General features: G+C 38.1%; 1 protein-coding gene across 2 annotated transcripts in view; it reads right to left on the bottom strand.

The window, feature by feature from the left end:
• USP32 (ubiquitin specific peptidase 32) overlaps window positions 1-23,726 on the bottom strand; it is a 203,897-nt gene that overhangs the window by 5,703 nt on the left and 174,468 nt on the right. For both annotated transcript variants that reach the window (XM_029211717.1, XM_029211715.1), the window contains exons 19-30: window positions 22,882-22,956; window positions 22,269-22,407; window positions 21,900-22,005; window positions 20,660-20,833; window positions 19,689-19,863; window positions 19,001-19,152; window positions 17,619-17,730; window positions 16,139-16,350; window positions 10,717-10,901; window positions 6,610-6,696; window positions 5,015-5,135; window positions 393-584 (exon numbers count right to left, since the gene is read on the bottom strand). In XM_029211717.1, coding sequence (XP_029067550.1) covers window positions 393-584; window positions 5,015-5,135; window positions 6,610-6,696; window positions 10,717-10,901; window positions 16,139-16,350; window positions 17,619-17,730; window positions 19,001-19,152; window positions 19,689-19,863; window positions 20,660-20,833; window positions 21,900-22,005; window positions 22,269-22,407; window positions 22,882-22,956 — 1,730 coding nt within the window. The remainder of the gene's footprint in view (window positions 1-392; window positions 585-5,014; window positions 5,136-6,609; window positions 6,697-10,716; window positions 10,902-16,138; window positions 16,351-17,618; window positions 17,731-19,000; window positions 19,153-19,688; window positions 19,864-20,659; window positions 20,834-21,899; window positions 22,006-22,268; window positions 22,408-22,881; window positions 22,957-23,726) is intronic.

Here is a 23,726-nt window from a genome sequence, read left to right as displayed (position 1 = left end):
GATGAAGCACAGCGGGATTGGAGGTTCAGCCTCTGTTCTCTTCTGTAGTCCATAAAGCACAAGCCTAAAGCTTCCTCTCTCCCTAGAGCCAGGAGTGCTTTCACCTTTTCCTGAAGTTCAAATTCACCAGGTTGTACCACTCGTGGCACTTCTCATATATTGCACTTAATGCAGTTACTGGTCTATATGACTTCTCTCCCCTTCTAGGCTGTATGCTCTTTAGGATACAAAACTAGCAAATATCTGTAGTACAATTCATCTCTGTGTGCAACAGCAAATGTGTTTTAAACACTGCTGCAGGAAGGGTCTTATTCTCAAAAACTCTTATTTGTTCCCCACTTCTTTCCATCAAGCTAGACTCTTGCTCTCTCAGAGGTGGGACTGTAACATACCAGAATGGGGGGGAGCCTCCAGAGATCTAGCTTCTTGGTTGCCAAGCAGTGGGTCTTACACTTGGAGCAGTAATACATCTCATTTTCCCCTAGCTCCTCCTCACTGGTGAAAGCACGCAGGCAGCTGTCCAGGTTGATGGGCTCAGCTTGTGCTCGCCGACTCTGCTCCACACTCTCGTGCTCATCTACAACCTGCAGGTGGAGGGGACAGGAGGAACGGGAGAAGGGGTAGGTGGGAGGGAGGGGGTTTAAAATGGTCACCTGCTATGCATCATCCTCTAGGTGACTCAACCTCATTTACTTTACATGAGGAAAAAAATACAACCCAAACTAGAGTCTGAGCAAATAGGGCATTTGTACATTTATTCACAAATATAACATCAATAACATCCTTGATCAAATTTCTATTTATATGACCATAGCTTTTTGGGGAAAATTTTCTGCATGCTTCCAAATGACAAAAACAAAAACAAACAAGGAATTGCCTGTTTATTTTACAATTTGAAATCCTAAAACAGCTTACATGTGGACTGGCTCTCAAGCCAGGGTGTTGAGATTAGGCCATTTATTTATTTATGTATTTGTGGTACGCAGGCCTCTCACTGCTGTGGCCTCTCCCGTTGCGGAGCACAGGCTCCGGACACGCAGGCCCAGTGGCCATGGCCCACGGGCCCAGCCGCTCCGCGGCATGTGGGATCCTCCCGGACCGGGGCACGAACCCGTGTCCTCTGCATCGGCAGGCGGACTCTCAACCACTGCGCCACCAGGGAAGCCCAGGCCATTTATTTTTTAACAGGGACACAGAACATTATTAGTATGCTGCAGGCTTTACAAAGGCTAGGAGAAATAATATCACTGAAACACAGATGCCAGATCTGGATTAAATAAGAAAGGATACAGAAAAGCTCACCTTAAGAGGACAAGCCCCAGGGCATTAAAACTCACAGGCTACAACTCATTTGCATATTGATGCCACATAACGCAGAGTTATCAAAATACCATGTGTATTGTTATCTGTCTCCTGCCTCTTGGCGCCTTTCTATCTGAGATGGCAATAAAAGGAACAGCAAGCTCAAAAAAGCCTGAGTTTGCTGAGAAGACCCCTATTACCTGCCCAAACCTCTGTGGTTCCTGTTAACCAGCATGCTAGGCTTTGAAGCAAGGAGGAGGTAAATATGAGGAAGGAGAGAGCAAAGGGGGGTAGATGTGCAAGGATGTATGTTGGAGGTGGCGTGGGAATCAGGAGGAAGGAGACAAGGAGGGGCCTAGAATGCAACAGAAAGGAAGGATTTTTCCCTCTCCAATTCTTGGCTGCCACTTACTAAGCAATCAAGAACCATGGCAGGTGAGGCATACATAGCATGACTATGAATGACCGTGAGGCTCCACAGGGATCACATCGCAGGGTGGGGCCAGGACAACATGTACGACAATGAATGCCTCTCTTTTTGACAAAGGTCACATACAGGTCCCTCACTCCACTTATTACTCCTCCCTTCCGGAGGTGAATTGGTTCTCTCTGCCTGAGGCAATTTCCCTCAAGTTTTCCTTCCTGAGCTCACAGTTTAGAACAGGTTTTCAGGTGTGACTTTTTCCCTACGTGAGAAGATGGCTGAGTCACAGGCTGTCAAATGTTTTTATAAACTATCAAGGTTGGGGTTGATTATGCAATGAAGAGTTTTAGCATTGCATCACCATCCATTTCTAAAAAGCTTATTTAAAAAGGGGAACTTAGAGGAAATCTCTTTTTTTTCCGGAAGGAAAATCTGGCTTGACCTTGACTTCTTTTCTGATACTAACTCTCATCATTTTTAGGGCTGGTCATCCAAGGGAAAAACTGACATGCTTCAAAAGGAAACTTGCTGTATCATGGTGGTTAGAATCAGAGTAGAAAAAGAGGTGTATTAAATATAGTACTGTCTCTTTTCTCACAGCCAGTTAAACATTATCTGTATTATTATCTCTACCAGGGATGCTTTATGGCCAACCACAAATTATAGTAAGTAAAGAATGTTGATTTTTATTGACTATATTTTCTATAGAACACACAGGCTATAGAGCTGGATGGAGACAGGCAGGAAGGAGATGGATGAAAAACATATCTGTGGACAAAAATAATTTTTATTTATTAATAAAATTTCCCTAAATGACAAAGATTCCCTTTACCTCTTGGGATCCATTCCCAGATCCTCTACAATTATTCAAATAGTCTAAATTATTATTGGCACCCTCTTCCTTTTTTTTTTTTAAATCTAAGTTGCTTGAAAGCTCATCCTTAGCCCAAAACATAAAGGAATGAAATAGTAAGCTTTCATACATTATAAGACTATTAGAAAAAGAGGGAGATCTGAGAAGTTATCTAGTTTAATTTTTTACTAAGGAATATGAGGTCCAAACGGGAAAAGTAAAAAGAATAAGCACAATTGCCTATATTTTTCCCTCCTTACCAAATAAAACATTCATGTAGAAATTCTGGAAAGCAGTGAAAAATGTAAAAAGGCAGGAAACCTTTTATACTCTTAATATAAAGGCAAACTGTCAAAATATTGGCAGATTTTCTTCTGCCCTTTTTTTTATATGAAGAGATTTTTCAGTGTATGCAATTTTATATCTTTTTTTTCAATTTTATATCTTGCTTTATAAAAAACTTTACAAGACATCATAAGCATCTCTCTAGGTATGTCGGGAAAAACTCCTGGTAGTCAGCATTTTCAATGGCTGCATAATATTTTATCCAATTTCTATACCACATGCCTCTAATGTGGGACAAATACAAGTTGCTTCTAATTTTTTACTATTCTAACAAATGCTATGATGAAATCTGTCAGCAAATCACAGAGTATTTCCCTAGGATAAATTCTTAAAAGGGGAATTACTGGAATAAAAACCATAAAACATACAGGCAACAATCTCAATTTTGAATCTCCTTTGTCTACGTGACTCTCCAAGCACATGCAGAAACCACATGTAGGAAGAAATTAGTCATGTGGCCCCACTCCCCAGAAAGGAAGGATATCTCAATAGCAGCTTGGTTTCCATGGTATCCTAAGAGCATCACTGAAAATGGAAGTGGGATGAGATTTAACAGGTCACGTAGGTCCCTCTTCCTATAAAGCAGGATGTCCTCCAGAGTTTTTCAGATTGCACACTGGGTTTGTTAAAAAGGGAAAGAGATTTACAGCCAAATAATTTTTCATCTTTGACAGGAGTATCTTGTCACAATAATGTCCTGTTGGATTTTGTGCTGATGAAGATTTAAGAATCTTTCTTTCAATTGCTAAAATTTTCCCTCTTTAAAGTAACCATGGTTGAGGTTATTGACTTACCTTGCTACAGTGAGCATAATCTGCCAAAACATCTACTTCTCTTCAGCTACCTTTAGCCCAATGATCTTTCATTTGGCCAAGTATCCACAAATAGTACTCATCCTTGGCTAGTGAGAGCCTTAGGGTGTGTGGGGGCATATTTAGGGATCCAAATAGGGAATCTGGTCTGGAACTGGGAGTTCCCCCACTCCTCAATAGCACAAAAAGACAGAAAAGTCCATAGAGAACAGACTTGTGGTTGCCAAGGGGTCGGGGAGGGTTGGATTGGGAGTTTGGGATTAGCAGACGAGAACTATTATACGTGCATTATATATGTGAATGGATAAACAACAAGATCCTATTATATAGCACAGGGAACTATAATCAGTAACCTGTAATAAACCATAATGGAAAAGAATATAAAAAAGAATATATATGTATGTATAACAGAATCACTTTGCTGTACACCAGAAACACAACATTGTAAGTCAACTATACTTAAAAAAAAAAAAAAAAAAGAAAAGTTAATTTTCGTTACTAACTTATCTAAAGGGAATGCCTTAAGAAACAGTGAAGGAAATTTCCATCAAGAATCATATAAATGCAAAAGCCACTACTACTCTTCCTGTGACTAAAACAACTCCTTTGATTCTGTTGCTTTTACACCTCCACCAGATTCTTCACATCTCTATGCACAAGCTATCTAGTCAATCTACCCTTCAAACAATATTTGGCAAACATTTTTAGATGTGGAGGTAGTATTCTTTTGGAAGTTACATTTTCAAAGTTTAAAAACTGCTCCAGCCAGTGTGGCAGTAGAGGAAGGCTAAGTGTGAAGAACAGGCATGGAGATGTACTCTTAGGTGTCTTGAAACATTCAGTTCTTTCTCTAATTTTCTGATCATTATGCCCATTAAAGGTAGCAGCTATAGCCCTGGAATGCACTTGAGCTAAGTAATAGTGGTTACCAAATGCTGCAGCTTCAATAATAATTAATAAACAGGCAGAGAGACTGGCACGCTTGATATGTCATGGCCAGAGAATATAACTTCTTAATTACGCCCAAAGTTTTGTTTCAAGATTTACTTATTATTAACATTTTTGAAATTCAATGCTCCAATACAATTAACTCTACAAGTGGGAAAACTGAAACATCCACAGAATCATGTTAATATATTTAAGTGCCACAGAGAATGCCAATGAATGTTTTTCTAGCTGTTTTTAAACTGTCTGAAAATAGAAATGGCATGATACAGTTAAGCTGGGAAAAATTTTACATAGGAAAACCACCATCTTACGATGGCTTTGAGTACTTACCCTTTCCTGTGATGTTTGATAGCGGAGGTGAAGGGCTGTGGGGTCCCAATCCACAGCAATATAGGCATTTCCAATGAAAGCTCTGTCTTCCCCACAATCAATTTTACAGCCCCTGCAAAATCTAAAGGGGGAAAAAAGATCTACTGAGGAAAGAGTAATTATGAAGGAATCCAAATTTTCTTTATCAGAAACATTCTCCCCGGGAATTCCCTGGAGGTCCAGTGGTTAGGACTTGTCGCTTTCACGGCCACGGCCTGGGTTGAATCCCTGGTAGGGGAACTAAGATCCTGCAAGCTGTGGGGCGTGGCCAAACAACACAAAAAAACCCCCCAAAACTCTCCCTTTCTACTTCTTTTCTTTTTTTAAAAAATAAATTTGTTTGTTTGTTTGTTTATTTATTTATTTATTTATTTATGGCTGCGTTGGGTCTTTGTTGCTGCCTGCGGGCTTTCTCTAATTGCGTTGTGGGGGGGCTACTCTTCACTGCAATGCGCGGGCTTCTTACTGCAGTGGCGTCTCTTGTTGTGGAGCATGGGTCCTAGGCGCACGGGCTTCAGTAGTTGTGGCACATGGGCTCAGTAGTTGTGGCTTGCGGGCTCTAGAGCGCACAGACTCAGTAGTTGTGGCGCACAGGCTTAGCTGCCGTGCGGCATGTGGGATCTTCTTGGACCAGGGCTCAAACCCATGTCCCCTGCATTGGCAGGCGAACTCCTAACCACTATGCCACCAGGGAAGTCCCCCTTTCTACTTCTCTACTTTCCTTCTTGGGCATCCCAATTTGTCATGGGCTTCTAACTTCAGACTGATAAATGCATGAATATGTACTAGTAATTATTATTATTTCAGGGAATCCTGCTTATCACTTCTCAAATCTTTGGTTTTTCAAGGTACTTGATAACCATTTGTAAATCCACATGAATATGCGGACTTTATGGCAAATAAATGATATGGGAATTGGCTATCTGAGACCATACACCCTCAAGAAATTCTAAATTTAGTTATTAAATGCTTGGAGGTAGGACAATTTATCTGGCATAACCATGCCTATTTCCTTGTTTGTAAAATGGCACATTAAATAAATATATATAAAAATTTATGGGGTGGGGGAGGGAACCATGACAAAGGCCATGGTTCCAAGGCCTATACAGACTCAGTTTGCTAAAGCTGTTACAGTTCTCTGAAGGCTGACTTCAGTACTCAGGCATTTTCCAAGCTGGGACAGTAATGGCCAATCAATCTCCATAACTCTTCTAAAAACCAAAAATAGACTTCCAGCAAGGTCTAGTGAATAGACTATGTCTTACTGGGCTCAGAATTGCTAAACTGATTTATATCTAAGGAGAAGGTATAGAATGATAAATGTTAGTCATAAACTATGAATTTGATGAGGATTGTAGAGTTTACAAAACCAGCTAAATCTCAAGAGCAAAACTTAGCTATAGACCTCACAGGGAAGAGATGAATGAAGAATTCCTAAGTTTATTTCAAACTTTTCATTATTCATTATTACTTCTAAAAACTGGAAACCTTATGAAAAGGGTATAATATCTGAAGCTGCAATTCTAAAATTTTTCTTTTGCAGAAGGTCACTTTACCTATACCATGGGCACCAAGCACAGGAGTTCCCATCTTTCTGCACAACTCGTAGAGTGAATGGATACTGATAACCCATACTGTCATCACTGAAACAGAACATAAACCAAAGAGTATAAGAAACATTTCTTAGTTGAGGTCTCTTTCATCTTCTCTTGAACTAACCCTAGAAAGGGGCATCTGTCAGAGCAGTATGTTCACATTGACAGCTCAATGCTGGTTATCCTAACCCATTAACTGCAGCCCTGTACAACCACACTCAGGGCTCCCTGCTTATAGAGGGGGAGACACAGCAGACTGCCAGATGTCTCTGAGCGAGTCCATGTGGTTCACGTAAATTTCATAAAAATAAGCTAATCATGAAATCAAATGCTAATTATCCTTCAGCCCTAATTCTATCAAGAGATTTAATTCACATTAAACCAGACCTCTTCCATGACAAGAACACTGACACACCACAGAAAGCTGAAAGGTCATAATGGTATTAGAGGAGTTGACTATATATTTAGAAGCTTCTTTAATGAGAATCCCTGATGTGGTACATGACAGATACCCCCTTTCCTTGCCTTAACTATCTAAAGCTATAAGCTACGTAACATTTTTAGGGTAATGTCTTAACTGCAAGATAACTTTGTGAGTTCTCCAACTTTAAAAAAATTTATTCATCCTTGCCCCAATAAGAAGCAATGCAATGACTATAACATAAGAGCAATATACTTTATGGATCATTTGGCAATTTGTAGTGGCTATTGCATGGCTGCTCAAGGTAATAAAACCATGATAAGGACTCACTGTAAGGGCAACAGTGAGTATCATGCCTGTCACAGCAGTTCCCAGCTTTCCGCATAACTTGTTGATTGAATGACTATTGATAGCCCATGCTGCCCAGTATCATGTCAATGAAAACCAGGTCAATGGTAAGTGAGGAATCCAAAGAAAGATAAAGGGACAAAACAACCAGGTAGCACTCTGGCAGAGAACTGTGAAGCACCCTCTTCTAAAAAGTTTCTTTACTTTTTTGCTCTAACGGAAACCTGGCTTTCCTGAGGACTCCACTTCCAGTTCACCTCTTAAGTGTTAGCTTTCTTCTCATACACCCCAGAACCTGAAGGTGATATGGGTCTCCTCCTTACTCCTCTTTACCACTTCTGGTAAAATTCTGGTTTCTATGTAGCATCTGCTACTGAATTATGCCACCTGCTTGCTATTCCTCCTTGGTAGGGACATTTTTTCTTTATTCACTAAAGATTTTAGAACGCAGTTCACTGTTTTTCTCTCTGTCACTTCCATCATACTCTTGGTGACTTCAATGTAACTTACCTAACAACTCCTCGGCCTTCTCTCTTCCAACAATAATCTCCATTCTATATTGATCTACCCTCTCCAATGGTCATATTCTAGATCTTGTCAATTGATAGTGGCTATTACATGGCTGCTGAAGGTAATGAAGCCATGATAAGGACTTTACCATCTCCAAAAATCTCAATTCCAAACATCCTACTTTGAAACAAACATCTCCTATCTTCTTGGATCACTTATTCAAGTATCACTACTCTAACAATTCTTTGACCCAACATAAACCTCCAATCACTGCCCTCAAATCCTCACTTTCCTCCTTATCCACTGTCCCTCAAACTAACCATCTTCTGCATGGATCCTCAATTCCAGGAATTTGTCCATTTAATCTAAATTTTCAAATTTATTGACATAAATACTCAGAAAAGTAGAGAACTGTACAATGAACAGCACCCAACTACAATTAAGCATCAACTCTTGGCCACTCTTATTTCATCTATACCCTTGCCTAGCCCCACTAGATTCTTTTATTCCATTTTTTTTAAATGTGGTACAATATACATAAAATTTACCATTTAATCATTTTAAGTGTACAACTCAGAGGCATTAGGTACATTCACAATGTTGTGCAATTATCACTACCACCCAGCTCCAGAACCTTTTTATCTTCTCAAACAGAAACTCTACCCGTTAAGCAATAATAAATTCCCCTCCCCGCAGACCTTGTTAACCTCTAATCTACTTTCTGTCTATAAACTTGCCTATTCGAGATACACCTCATAAAAGTGGAATCATACAAATATTTGTCCTTTTGTGTCTAGCTTATTTCACTGAGTGTAATGTCTTCAAGGCTCATCCATGTTGTAGTATGTATCAGAACTCCATTCCTTTTTATGGCTGAATAATACTCCACTGTATGTATATACCACATTTGGTTTATCCATTCATCTGTTGATGGACTTCTGGGTTGTTTCCACCTCTTGGCTACTGTGACTCACTAGATACTTTTGAAGAAAATCAGAGGCATTTTATCATTTTCATCCATAAATATTACACTGTGTTATCTCTAAAAGATAAGCTCTCATTATTCTTTTAATGTCTGTAGGACCATCTTGTCTTTAACCTACTCTAACCTCTGTGTCTTTTTTTTGGCGGTATGCGGGCCTCTCACTGTTGTGGCCTCTCCCGCTGCAGAGCACAGGCTCCGGACGCCAAGGCTCAGCAGCCATGGCCCACGGGCCCAGCCGCTCTGTGGCATGTGGGATCCTCCTGGACCGGGGCACGAACCTGTGTCCCCTGCATCGGCAGGCGGACTCTCAACCACTGCGCCACCAGGGAAGCCCTAACCTCTGTGCCTTCATCTACACCACTCCACTAAAACAGCTTTTGCAAGGTCACCAAAGGCTGCCATTTTATCAAATCCAGTGGTCAATTCCCAGTCCTTCTCTTAATCTGATCAGTCCTCCCTTAAACACTATCTTCACTTAACTTCCGGGACACTACTCGCTCCTGGTTTTCTTCTTACTTCACTGGCTGTTCCTTCTGAATCTCCTTTGTTGTCTCTCCCTCCATTATTCAGCCTCTAAATGCTGGAATGCATCAGGAATTAGATCTTAGGCATCTTCTCTCTTACTATCTAAATAATATCAACTGGTCTCAGGGCTTTAAATACCAACTATTTGCTGATGATACCTATATTTATACCTCCTGGGAAGACCTTAAGTCTATCTCCCACTTGAAAATATAACACAGATCTTGAATTTAGCTTGATTCCTATCATTGCTTGCCAAAACCTACTCCTTCTCCAGTCTTCCTCATTTCATTAAATGGTACCAGCATTCACAATTGTTCAGGCTGAAAATCTATCTTGGATTCCTCCTCCCCTCATACTCCATATCTGATTCATTAGCAAGCCCTGGGAAAAGTCCTCATCTAGAAGCCTTTTAATTCAATTAGATTTTCACTTCAAATTTAATCTTGCCCTATTGTCATTTTTACTAAACACAACATTCATCAATTAAATCACTTATCTATTATTTGTACTTTTCCTTTAAAATTTATTTACCTTAAGCCGTATCCTAATTATCAAAAGACCCTCATACCATAACAAATAACCTATCAGCAAAAATAATTTCTTTACTCAGTTAACACAGAAGCAGAACTCCCACTTGCACCATGATAACAAGAAAATGATCTTCAATTCAAATGAGATATAAAAGGCAACACAATCCCAAAGATTATTAGAAGTAAATACATTTACTAATCCAATAGAACAGTGGTAAGAGGAATGGAAAAAAAAACAGAAGATGCTTATTTCCTTTACCAAGACTTATGAAATTACTCCATGTTAAAATGACATGGTAGGGAGATAATCCAACTGAATCATTGTTATGGCATAAGACTTTTTCAGAGCTCATGTATAGATATGCACGTATAGATACTGCTCCCATTTGGAATTTCAGAGGGTTGAGATGATGCAAATTTCCTGGTGAATTCATACTCTCTACTTTTGTAGTAACAGAAGCCAAGGATATTACCTGAAGCATATAAAATACTAGCTGAAAAGATTTAGGTAAGAGATCAGAGAATACAACGATTATTAGACACTGGAATGTCTAGGTGATGAAAGGAAGGTGTACAGTCTCTCCTACTCAAAAGACCAAACCAAATGGTTGAACTGTATGTTCCCTGGATGGTTCTTCAAGGAGTGATTAACCTGACATGGAATGGGTCCTATAAATCACACAGAATTCACATAAATTCTTCTTCTACATTTAGAAACTAAAAATCTAGGAAGATGCCCTGAAACTCACCAGTCTTGCGCATGATTACTAGCTTCCTGAGGTGGGAGTGGGCTGGCTAATCGAGATACTTGAATCCAAACTGCGTCATACAGGTCTTTCTTCCGGGTATGCACAGTACACGGAACAATCAGAGGCATTCCGAAAAGACTGGGGCGATTCTTCTGAGATGACAGGAAATACAGTTCTGTCCTCATCTGTATGTACAAACAAGAGAAGAAAGAGCGGAGAAGATAGGCCTCTGATTCCTCCCTTTCATTCTTCTAAGACTGCCAAAAACAGGCATCACTACCATTTTCAACTTAGTCGCTATCACACTTCTCTTTATTTATAGGACCATCTTTTATTAATATGAAGAGAATGGTTATTCAAAGTGGAATCACTGAAAGGTTGAGGTATTGCCAATTTCAGAGTTGCTCTCTATCTATCAAACTTGGGTTTTCAGCATTTAATATTTTCAAACTGCGTAGTTTTTCTCTGATAAATATTTCTCACACACACTGAATCATATGTAAAAAAATTAAAAATCATATTCTTAATTACACGATAGAATAAAAGTAAGGTAAACTTTTAAAACGTTTGCTTTGAGTACGTTAAAGGAGATTTTTATCATTTCTTAACATGGAGATACTGCACAGAATTAGCTTGGAAATGATGGCTTAAAACAAAAGTTCAGTATAATAGAAAGGTTGCTGGGAGTTGCAGGATTACTCAGAAAAGCTGATGAGCGCTTGGACATTTAATTCTTTAAGTTTGGTCTTTATATAGTAGAGGAGCTAAGCCAACAACTTATAAACCCGCTAGTTTCTAAGTGAAAAGACTCTCTTATTTCAGATCCTCAAGTATTTTGTTTAGCCGTTATTCACTTAAGATTAGCTAAGTACATGATTTTAAGACCCCATTTCATGTGTTGGTAGTTATATTATTATAAGACCCACAGAAATGTGGACAGAGTTCAGAACTATTTTTTAAAAATCAAAAAACTTAGATGAGTTTTTCTTTTCTAAAACTTCTACTTTTCTTCCACTCCAACTCCTGGTAGATGACTTATTTTACTAAATAAATGAGGTCATTTAAGCAACTACTTCTTTACTCTTCTCAGTGTATTTCTCTTCTTTTTTAAAAAAAATTAATTAATTTATTTTTGGCTGCATTGGGTCTTCGTTGCCGCGCGCGGGCTTTCTCTAGTTGCAGCGAGCGGGGGCTACTTTTCATTGCGGTGCGCAGGCTTCTCATTGTGGTGGCTTCTCTTGTTGCAGAGCATGGGCTCTAGGTGCGTGGGCTTCAGTAGCTGTGGCACGTGGGCTCAGTAGTTGTGTTGTACGGGCTTAATTGCTCTGCTGCATGTGGGGTCTTCCTGGACCAGTGCTCGAACCCGCGTCCCCTGCCTTGTCAGGCGGATTCTTAACCACTGTGTCACCAGGGAAGTTCCTGTATTTCTCTTCTAAACCCACACAATTTTCATCCTCTTGAAGGTAACTTCTCCCAGGGCCCTGTGGCCCATACCTGCTCAGTTCCTAATGGGATAATGCTCCAGGCTTTACTGCATCAGGAATTTTCCTTTTGTCTTCTCCTAACAACTTTTTCTCTAATCTGAAAAAACTCACTTGACCTAACTGTGCTAAGTTCTTGCCCTATTTCTTTACTTGGTTACACAGCCCACCTTCTCAGTTTTCATTCTTTTTGATGTCTCTGGCCTATGTAACCACGTCTTTCTTTCTTAACTTTTTTTTGAAACTGACTTCCCTTTAGTTGTTGTGTCAACACAACACTATTTCTCCCTTTAGTCTCTGAATATTCTTGCCTATGTTACCTTGCCTTATTCCCCTTCTTTTTCTATCTTGTAGAAGGGAGTAGAAGAAAAATACTTTCAAAGTAAGTCAACCATGAGATCAAAAGGTCTGAAAGAAGAAGGTGGCAATGAAAATGACGAAAAATGGTAAATTCAAGTAGTATTTTGAAAGAAGAAATTAAAAGGCATAATGATATACTGAATACAGGGTTTTAGAAGAAAAGGGGGAAAAAAATCTAAGAACACTTCTAGCCTTTAACCTTTAGCATGGAAGAACGGTGTTGCCTTTCACATGAATAATGGGAAAAGGGAGTTGACTTGGGACAGATGGTAAAATCAATTTTAGGCATTCCCCAAAGAAGCTGCTAGATCATGAAGGAAACTGGAAACAGGGAACTGGTTAAAAGGTGAAAATTTCGAGCTGACAATATGGCTTTATGGTCCAATAATTACAAAAACCTATATATAATGCTTTAGCACTTACAAGCACTTTATGTAACATATACATGATAACTGAAGAGAGATGTTTTCTAAGAAAGATTAAAATTACATCAGTGTTCTTAATATATAATCTGATAGTGCTCCGTTAAAAAAGACATGGGGAAATAAATGAATCACCCCAATTATTTTTGCTGATGGGACCTGTTGGAGCTGTGCTCAAACAAAATTCCAAGACACAAATATATCCCTTAATTCTCTAGGATGTCCACTCATACAATCCTGTTTAGAATATGTTCCATAGAACATCGTTCACATGGTCAGAAAATCACTTTAACTCGGGAGTTACTGATTCAAAGGAGGGAAAATATACATTTCAAAGAATTAACACAAAGCAAATAGTTGTGTAATCACCAGTCAGGTCAAGAAACAATTCAGCCAGCACTCCAAAGCCTTCCTCTTGCTTCCTCCCAATCACAAATTCTTCCTTCCTCCTAACGGTAACAGTTGTTCTCAATTTTATGGTAATCAACTCTTTGCTTTTCTTTATCATTTTATACCCTACGCATAAACAGTAAATTTCATTTTCCCTGTCTTTAAAGTTTTTATTTATAAATAGAATCATATTATTGGTATTTCTTTTGTGTCTGGCTTCTTTCCCACATTATGTTTATGAGGTTCATTTATGTTGGGTATAACTAAAAATTCATTCATTTTCATTGCTGTATAATATTCTATTATATGACCATGCCTCAACTTCCTTATCCTTTCTACTACTAATGGACATTTAGTGGTTTTATTTTGTGTTTTCATAAAAACACAAAATGGAATAGTGGAATTACTTATCTTTAATTAGAAAACTATTTTTACAAGTAGCCGTATTAATGTACACTCTCATCAGCAGTGTATGAGATTTCCCGTTGCTCAATTATTCTTACCAACACTGTCAACCTGTTTAATAATGATAGCTATTCTGGCGGGTGTGCAGTGATATTGTAATGTGGGTTTTTAAAAAAATTATTTATTTTTGGCTGCCTTGGGTCTTCGTTGCTGCAGGTGGTCTTCTCTAGTTGTGGAGAGTGCAGCCTACTCTTCATTGTGGTGCGCGGGCTTCTCATTGCAGCGGCTTCTCTTGTTGTGGAGCAAGGGCTGTAGGCCGTGGGCTTCAGTAGTTGTGGCACGTGGGCTCAGTAGTTGTGGTGCACGGGTTCTAGAGCTCAGGCTCAGTAGTTGTGGCGCACGGGCTTAGTTGCCATGGCATGTGGGATCTTCCTGGACCAGGGCTCGAACCCATGTCCCCTGTGTTGGCAGGCGGATTCTTAACCACTGCGCCACCAGGGAAGTCTTCATAATGTGATTTTAATTTGCATTTCCCTAATTAGCAGTGTGGCTGATCATTTTTTCATATGATTATTGGCTATTTAGATATCCTTTCTGTGATGTGCCTATTTAAGTATTAGCTATTTTTTTATTGAATTGTTTTTTCTTAGTGACTTATAGGAGTCCTTTATATTTTCTGGATTGAGCCTTTTTGTTGGTTATATGAGTTACAAACATCTACTCCAGGCTTGCCTTTTACTTTCTTAGTGATGTCTTTTGATGAAACCAAAGTTCATAATTTTAATGATGTACAACTTATCTTTTCTTTTATGGTTAGTGCTTTCTGTGTCCTATTCAAGGATCTTTTTCTCTAAACCAAGGTCATGAATATATTCACGTTTATTATCTTCTAGCGTCTGCTTTTCTGTTTTGCCTTCATATTTAATTCTGCAGTCCACCTGGAATTGATTTTTATGTGGTGAGAGGTAGGTGTGTCAAGTTTCATATGGCTATTCAATTATCCCAGCACAATTTACCAAGAAAACAGTCTTCCACTGCTCTGCAATGTCATCTTTGTTATAAATCAAGTGTTCATACATATGTGAACCTGTTTCTGGGCTCTCTATTTTATTTCATTGGTCTATTTGCCTTTTCTCACACCAATATCACAATGTCTCAAGTATCATTGCTTTATAAAATCATGATATCTGGTAGCTCAATTCTTCATGTTTTGTTCTTCTTCAAGACTGTCTTGGTTATTTTAGTGCTTTGTGCTTCCATATATTAGAATCAGCTTATCAAGTTATACACACACAAGCATACACATACAGAGTATGCATTTTTATTGGGATTGTGCACTGAATCTGTAGATTTGTTTGTGGAGAACGGATATCTTTGAAATACTGAGTCTTCTAATCCATGAACACGGTCTGTGCCTTCAAACATCTGAGTCTTCTTTAACTTCTAGCAATAATATTTTATTGTTTTCTATACAGACACCTTGTATATTTTTTGTAAAGTTTATTTCCAGGTATTTAATTTTTTTCTTGGTACTTAGTTTTTTGAATAAATGATAATTTTATGATAAATGATTTCTGTAGTGAATTTTGGTGGTCCCCAAAAAGATATGTCCACATCCTAACTCCAAGGACTTACGAATGTGACCTTATATGGCAAAAGGGTTTTTGCATATGTAATTAAATTGAGATATCATCCTGGATTATTTGGATGGCCCCTAAATCCTATGACAATTGTTCTTATCAGTGAAAGCCAGAGGAAGAAGGAGAAGAAGGCCAAGACAGATGCAGAGATTGGAGTTATACAGCCACAAGCTAAGGAATGCCTGTACAAGTTGGAAGAGGTAAGAAGGATTCTCTCCTAAAACCTATGGAGGGGGCACAACCCTGTTGATGCCTTGATTTCAGACTTCTGGCCTTCAGAGCTGTGAAAGAATTCATTTCTGTTGTTTTAAGCCACCAAGTTTGTGGTAATTTGTTACAGCAGTCCTAGGAAACAACTTGTCTTGCCCAAGAATCTTCTTGTTTCTCCCTCCAAAACAAACAAACAAAACCTTCTCCAAAGGCATCTACACTTATATGGCAGAGAAGATGTACATGGCTACATGAACATATAGGAGCCACAAACTTTTTAAAGACAGTAGTACTATATTCAGATGCACCAGCTCTCCTGTTGCTGCTTGATACATGAGTGAGGTATGTCATTTCATACATAGGCCGTCATGTGTGATATTAAATCCTGGCTGCAATCACTTAGAACATAACACATTGAAAGTGCACACACTGAAGATGCTGCAAAGACAGAAAATGGCTGTTTCATAAATAACACTGGCAAGACCAGCAGTAACTTGCCTAACATTAAACTAACCATTTTTCGGTGGACTGCAATGATGTAGCTTGTAAAGGAACTGTCAGGAAGAGATGGCATATGACCATTCACCATTCCATTTGTGAAGTTTTTCTCAGTTCCACATGGCACAACAGTGTTTGGCATTCCATTGGGGATGAATATGGATCGAGGCAGGTCCCCATTGCTGGTTAGGGTGAACATTCCATTTGTAGATGGGGAAGAGGCGAAATCTACAAATTCAAAGATAAGTATAGCATCACAAGTCTGTGGTACGTTTATCTTTGCTCTTTTCTCAAATATCGCTGGGACCCAGACCACTGACAGTCTCTTTTAACAGAGGACAGGGAGGAATCATAGGTCAAATGATAATTCTAGATTAACTGGAAGATTTTAACTTCAGATTTTACCTCGATAACTCACACTTCTGACTAAATGACAAAGCATGAGTAACTGATAGAAAGAGTAAGTAGAATTTTTCCAACAATCTTTATTATCACCGTGTTGTGGCACAAAAACAGTTCTACTGCTTTTCTTTTTCCTCTCCTCTAAAAATTAATTTCTCCATTCTTCTAGAAATGTTCTAAGATGGTAGTCCCAAGCCAGATGATGGGTTTTTAAAAAATTGTTTAACTTTTAAAAAAGACTATTTTTTAGGGCAGTTTTAGACTCAGTAAAATAAAGAGCAAGGTAGAGATTTCCCACCTGCTGCCTGCCCCCACCCAGCACAGCCTCCCCCAGTAGCAACCTGCCCCACCAGAGTGAAACATTTGTTACAACTGATGAAAGTCGCTGCTTTTTAAATTAAAATTAAATTAAAAGTGCATTTCCTCCCTTTGACTAGCCACATTTCAAGTGCTAAACAGTCCATGTGACTAGTAGATAACTCTATTGGATGGCAAAGATTACAGGAAGTTTTCCTCATTGCAGAGAGTTCTATTGGACAGTGATGATAACCAAAAAGCAATGTTAAATCATCCACCAACCCAACCATCAGTACTATCTACTGAGTGCCAATGAGAGGAGCCTCATTCTCTCTGAAGCATGTTATAGTTGGGGAACGAATCTAACTGCCAACAGTATAAAGAGGAGAAAAACCCCACTAATGGCCAAAAAGACTCATTGGATGACCATATTAACTCACAGGCAATATTAGATAAACAGATTCCTTTTTAGTCAAATTTATTATTTTGTTTTCTGATAGTACATTTCTCTCATACCATCTGTTACCATGTTAATATTAGATAAAAGAGTTAAAGGACATCTGAATTCCAGTGGTAGATTTAGCTAATAACTACCTATCTAACTTAGGTTCTCTGAATTTTAGGTTCCTCACCTATAAAATGAGGATTTGAGATAAATGATCACCAAGGTTTCCTTCAGGCTCCAAAATTCTTTTGCTCTAATATTTTTAGCCTAAACAAAAGCCTAAAAAGGAGGACAACCCTTAGACTGTTATTCAAAGCTAAAATCATGAGAAGGAGCTCTAGTTCTATCTTACCTGTCTGTACTGGACTAGAAGCTGAAATTGGAGATCCAGGGACGGGAATTTCAAATGCACACAAAAATCCACTCACTGAGAGTCGTACTTTCTGGTTGTCCTGAGGGAAATTCTATAGAAAAAGAGGCGAGATGAGAAGGGGGAGATGTTTCAGATAAAATGGAGAATCATCTCTCTGATATATCTGAAGCAAATGTCTTAGATCCTTTTATCAGTAAAACAAATAAGATGCCCGAATAATTTTTCTAAAATAACTATAAATGAAAGCTTGATAAACTAAGTGAAAACTAACCTTCCTGACAAAACCATTATCCCCTTTCATAGGAGGGCAGTATGATGTGCATAATTGACTTCTTAAGTTTTGTCCGTCATTTCAAGAATCTAAACCCAAAATCCCCAGAGAGATCTCACCTCCGCATTACATATGAAAAAAAATGTCAAAGAGGTGGGAGTTTGTTCAGAAACCCCGAAGGTGAATATAAATAATACCAGTGGTAGGAGCTCAATTTAGGGTAGGCAATATATTTATTAAATTTCTTGTTTCTCCAGCTGGTATGCAAGAAGAAGTGATTTGTGTCACTTTGTCTTTACTCTTTAATTTCTTAGTGTGTTGAAAGGCCAGGTATATATATTCATAAATAAGTACTAAAAGAACACATTTGTACATATATAAAATACTTTAAGAATTCTAGCAATAGTGGTAATACAGAAGAGCTGTTAGGTGTAGCAGCAGCAGTCACTGGGGGTAAATCTAGACTGTAGTGACACAGCTAGATCACTCCATATAGGTAGCTTTGGGCTTACATATTTCCCTTCTTTAAAAATACCACCATTGGGACTTCCCTGGTGGTCCAATGGTTAAGACTCTGTGCTTCCACTGCAGGGGACACGGGTTCGATCCCTTGTAGGGGAACTAAGATCCTGCATGCCATGCAATGTGGCCAAAAAAATAATAATAATAAAAATACCACCGTCATTATTACTCTTTTATTCTGGTAGACAACTCTTTTTTTTTTTTGCGGTACACGGGCCTCTCACTGTTGTGGCCTCTCCCGCTGTGGAGCACAGGCTCCGGACGCGCAGGCTCAGCGGCCATGGCTCACAGGCCCAGTCGCTCCGCGGCATGTGGGATCCTCCCGGACCGGGACACGAACCCGCATCCCCTGCATCGGCATGCAGACTCAACCACTGCGCCGCCAGGGAAGCCCCTGGTAGACAACTCTTTTAAGTTTCTTCCAGAACGAAAAACTTCACAAATTTTTTTCCAGTTTTTGTTGTGTTTTATTATCTCCCTTGGTCATTTGACACAATAATTAATTGAGAAAGCTGTGATCTTTGAAGGATGGAATCAAGAGTTTCCTAAAAAGAACAGCTAATATCACCTTTATGTTGGAACCATGTACTTCTGCAAGAAGGATTTGTTCTGATTTAAGTCCACAGAGATCGCTCAGCTGTTTTTTTAAACCTGTGTACTTTTCATCCATATTCAGTCTTAGTCCATACCGTACAGGGGTAGTACCATCCAACGTAATAACTAGTAAAGAGAAAAGATTTTTTTACCAGTAAAATTCAGGTTTCATTGAAAGCTTTACACTGTGTGTGTCTGTGTGTGTGTGAGAGAGAGACTTGGAAATAGCAAACATTTCAGTCTAGAATTTTAATTTTATATGTAAACACTACGACAGATGGTGCTTAAAGATAATCTTAAGTAAAATCATTATTTTTTGAATATTCATCTGATACAGAAGTGTGAGTGGCTTTGCAAGATTTTAAAGAGAGTTCCTGGCACATTTGAAACTGACAGAAGACTCAATGGGCACAAAAATGGACCCATATTCCAAGTCTTTCAAACCTCAAATCATGCCTGAAATTAGACTGTTAAATTGTAACATGCTCACAACACTGTAAACCAACTAACACCAATAAAATTTAAAAAAAAATTATAACATGCTGACTACCAATCTTTATGAGAACGCATTATACACAAATGACTATACTTACAAATTCAGGCTGCTTGAATAAGGTAAAAGACAATGGAATTAAATAATTTTTCATAACTTTGCGACCCACCTGTTATTTCTAAGTGCATATAACTGTCCATCGGTAGTGGCAAAGACAAAAAATTGAAAGGGTCAAATCGGACACTTATATGCCCACATGTCTTGCATTTGACTTGGGACCTTAGCTGCCCATGGAACAAATCCACAACTATTGATCTATTTCTCCTCAGATGGTTGTCCCAGGCCTAGCAAGAAAAATGATTAGAGAAATTTTTTATCTCCCCAAATTCAAAGAAAATGGTTAAATATATTAGATCTAAATGTCAAGAATATAATCCTTAAAAAATAAAAGCTTTATGCCTACAAATTTACAAGTCAGGTATGTAATTTAAAATATATTGTCTACTGAGATAGTAGAGAAATACATAAAATACTTCAAGAATTCTGGCAACAGTGGTAACACAGAAGAGCTGCCAAGTGTAGCAGCAGCACTCACTGGGGTAAATCTAGACTGTAGTGACATAGCCAGATCACTCTGTATAGGCAGCTTTGGGCTTACATATTTCCCTTCTTTAAAAATACCGCCATCGGGACTTCCCTGGCGGTCCAGAATAGAATGTGATTCTTTCTGCTCAATCTATAACGTATTAAATTCAGATGGAAAACCCTATTTTTTTCTTTCTTCTTACCATGGTAACAATGATGAGTTCTTTGTCCATTAAAAAGCGAATAAAATATGCCTATTGGTCACTGTATACATTACTTTAGCAATTATGGGGACTCCTAAATTTCTACTGAATGATTATTCCTACATCCTCTCCCCCAAATTTACATTGAAGAGGAAACACTTTTCTATTTTCATTAAAGATGCTTTGTTTTAGGATTATTGCACAAGAAATAAGCAGAGAAATGTAAATTCCTTCATTTTCGCAGTAAAATTCTGACCGCAGAATAGTTTAGTTAGCATTAAGTTGTGCAACACGTATTTGTGGTCAGAATATTTTATCTATTGCTTACATTAGAAACTCAAAACTGACAAACCTCTGCAGCTACTTCCCAGTCTGGTCGGCCATCACTGTCCTTTAGTTCCACATATGGCTTCTCATGGACTCGGTTGAGATCTTCATGAAGACCATCCAAGAGAAAAGCCAGAAGTTCTTGGGAGTCTTGTTGCTGGAACCCATTAAACCTGGGAGCATATTTTGCTATGGTCCACTATAAATATAAGAGGAATCAAACTCATTATTTGCTATCTCATAAAGTTTAGAATGAACATGCCCATAATTCTATCAGAGGCATTAGAAGAAGATACATAGTATAGTATTTAGTCTGTCTCTATTTCAGCAAACATATTTTGGATAATCATGAAATCTTTCTAATCTTAATCTCAAATGATGCTCCCTCCCCCAGCCCCCAAAAAGTATTATGGCCAATCCTATGTCCTGGTTTAGCATCATATAAGCAAACAGTTCTTAAGGTACATAGCTATTTAAGATACAAGATGGAAATATTAAAATAGCATTTGCTCACATTGGAAGATTCCCTTTTATAATGTTTTCTTTTACAGTTAGCTTTTCTGGTCTTGTTGTATCCTAGCTTTTATTATTAGAGGCAGAATAGCCTCATGTTCAACTGTGAGGACTTAGTAACTAGCTTGCAACCTTGGACAAGCTATTTGACTGCTATGAGTCTTAGTTTCCTGAGCCATAAAATGTGGATAATAATGTTGCTTTATACTGTAGGGCCATTTAGAAGACTAAACGAGTTAATACATAATTATTACAGTGGCTGGTAATCCTAACATCAACTAGAATTCACTGCATATGATATTAATGTCAAATTTGTATCCATTAAATTACATTCTTTCTTTCTGCTCCTTTTTAAAATTCTACAGATAGAAGTAATTATCTTAGTAATGTTAAAAATGTATTGAGTATCATTAATTAGACTCAGGTCTGCCTTGCAGTTAGAATACTGCTAATAGTGAAGGATTAAGAAAGAAAGGCTTACTGTATATACAAGTAAAATACCTGATAAATTAGTAAAATGAATGACATCCCCAATTTAGACTATACTTTTGATCTTTTTCTACCCAGTATGTCTATAGTAGTATTTTGCATATATGTGAAGAAGTATCTGACATCCAGTTTACGCCTTGTGAAGGACCCAAAAACATTACACTAAAACTAAAAAGCTAAATATAAATAACATGTAGAGAAAAATAATTACTTAAATAACTGCTTAGGACTTAAATACCTTTATATTATTTTAACATGCTTACCCGAAGCTTTAATGGGGCAACATTCTTCTGAGTTCCACTCCAAAGTTCCTGTACTAAATCCCCATAGCATTTAGCCATATGCCCCTTCATACCAATGGGATTTGTCCTAGAAGTTTGAGAGGAAAATTCGTTGCCAAAGATTCTTATAAATCACAATCATGTGGACACAGAAATGCCTAGAGTCTGTTTCCTCACATCAAAATATCTTTTCAAAATAAGAGAAGTAGCATTTGGTCCTTACTTCACGCTTAATAGGGCAAATAAGATTAAGACTTTTCTCCCCCAGGGTGAAGAGAGAGGAGATTTAGGTAATATTGCGTTCATAGCAAAGTTATAAAAGTTAAGAGCCAATGACTCAAGGAAGATTACCTGTTGAGTTCATAAAGATGTCTCCCTGAGATAAAATACTGTGTCAGTGGCTGTGTGTTACTAACACACTGGATGCTTGAGTTCATGAAGCATGTGTTTCCCAGGTTACTCAGACCTGTGGCCCCCTTTTCTGTCGGAACTGGAACAAACAACATGAGAACGGAAGCCTAGCTGTAGCAAGATGTCATGACCAAACAGTTATTTGTAATCAATGCAATGATTTTTATAACTCTTCTAGTCAATTAAATGGAGTTAATATTCCTCTATTGGGTCTTGCAATGCTAAGTAGAGGCTTTTTAATGGAGCATCATCGGCAATCATGATAATCTATGCTCATTTGTAATCTAGAAGCAGCAGTGATTCTCTTTAATTGTTATGATCGTTTTTTAGAGTTCAAACAATTCTCTCCTAGAATTATGTATTTCAAAATATATAAATTACTTAATTGCATGGTTAGAAAGAAATTTGATGCTTCAGGAAAAAGAAAAATAAGAGGGGGCCTAATCGCTTTTGAGCTAGAAAGCTACAAGTTGTTAACACTTCAATAGTTGAGAGAAGGAAAAATAAAAGAATAATTTTAAGATTGTTTAAAAATAATACACTGTAGACTTACCCTTGTGTCTATCTATTTTACTACTGTTTGCTATAAAGGACATTTCTTCAGGCCAACTCATATCTTTGTTGCGAACTGGAAAAACAGAGACAGCAATGTGTTAATTTCTTATCTATTCAAATCACACCCACTAAATTGCTTCTGTTAAAAAAAAAAGTTCTTATTTCTAAATCAGAAACTGAAAAAAAAAATCAAGTTAATTTTAGTAATTGCCTCTGAAACCATTCCAATTCTTTACACTGGAGACTTTATTGGTTAGAATTAATTAGTAAGCTAATCTCTAAATTACATACCTGAAGTAAAATTATACTCAACCATCTATAGAAGGAATTAAAGTTCTTAAACTTAATACATTGGAACTATTACAATGCTTTCTTAAATTGTGACAACTGCCAGAGTAATCTATTCATTTTAATACAAAGGCAGCTAGGAATGTTTCATGAATCTTTTTTTTTTTTTTCCCCGTGTCCCCTGCATCGGCAGGCGGACTCTCAACCACTGCGCCACCAGGGAAGCCCTGTTTCATGAATCTTGATGAGAAAAGACACAATAAGTTTTCAATGATGTGTGCACGCCAGTGTGTAAATCTATGCTTATGTTGGTGAATGACTACTGTTGACTAATGAAAAGCCTGTACCACTAACTGCTGCAAGAAAGTCTCCTGACAAAGAGGCAGCTTGAAAATTTTAAGGAGCTATAAACTTATAACTGAATTCACTTATTTTTACCCACTGTTTCCACCCTTTCCAGCCAATGAATGTAGACATGTTTTTCTCTTAAAGCAATATAAATAGTGTTACATTACAGTAGGATTACATAAGGGTTTAATGGGTTTTCTTTACTAT

Source organism: Monodon monoceros, unplaced genomic scaffold (genome assembly GCF_005190385.1).
Source record: "Monodon monoceros isolate NGI ecotype Baffin Bay Population unplaced genomic scaffold, NGI_Narwhal_1 Super_Scaffold_9, whole genome shotgun sequence".
In the NCBI taxonomy this organism is placed as follows: Eukaryota; Metazoa; Chordata; class Mammalia; order Artiodactyla; family Monodontidae; genus Monodon; species Monodon monoceros.
This window is presented reverse-complemented; position numbering and strand designations above follow the sequence as displayed.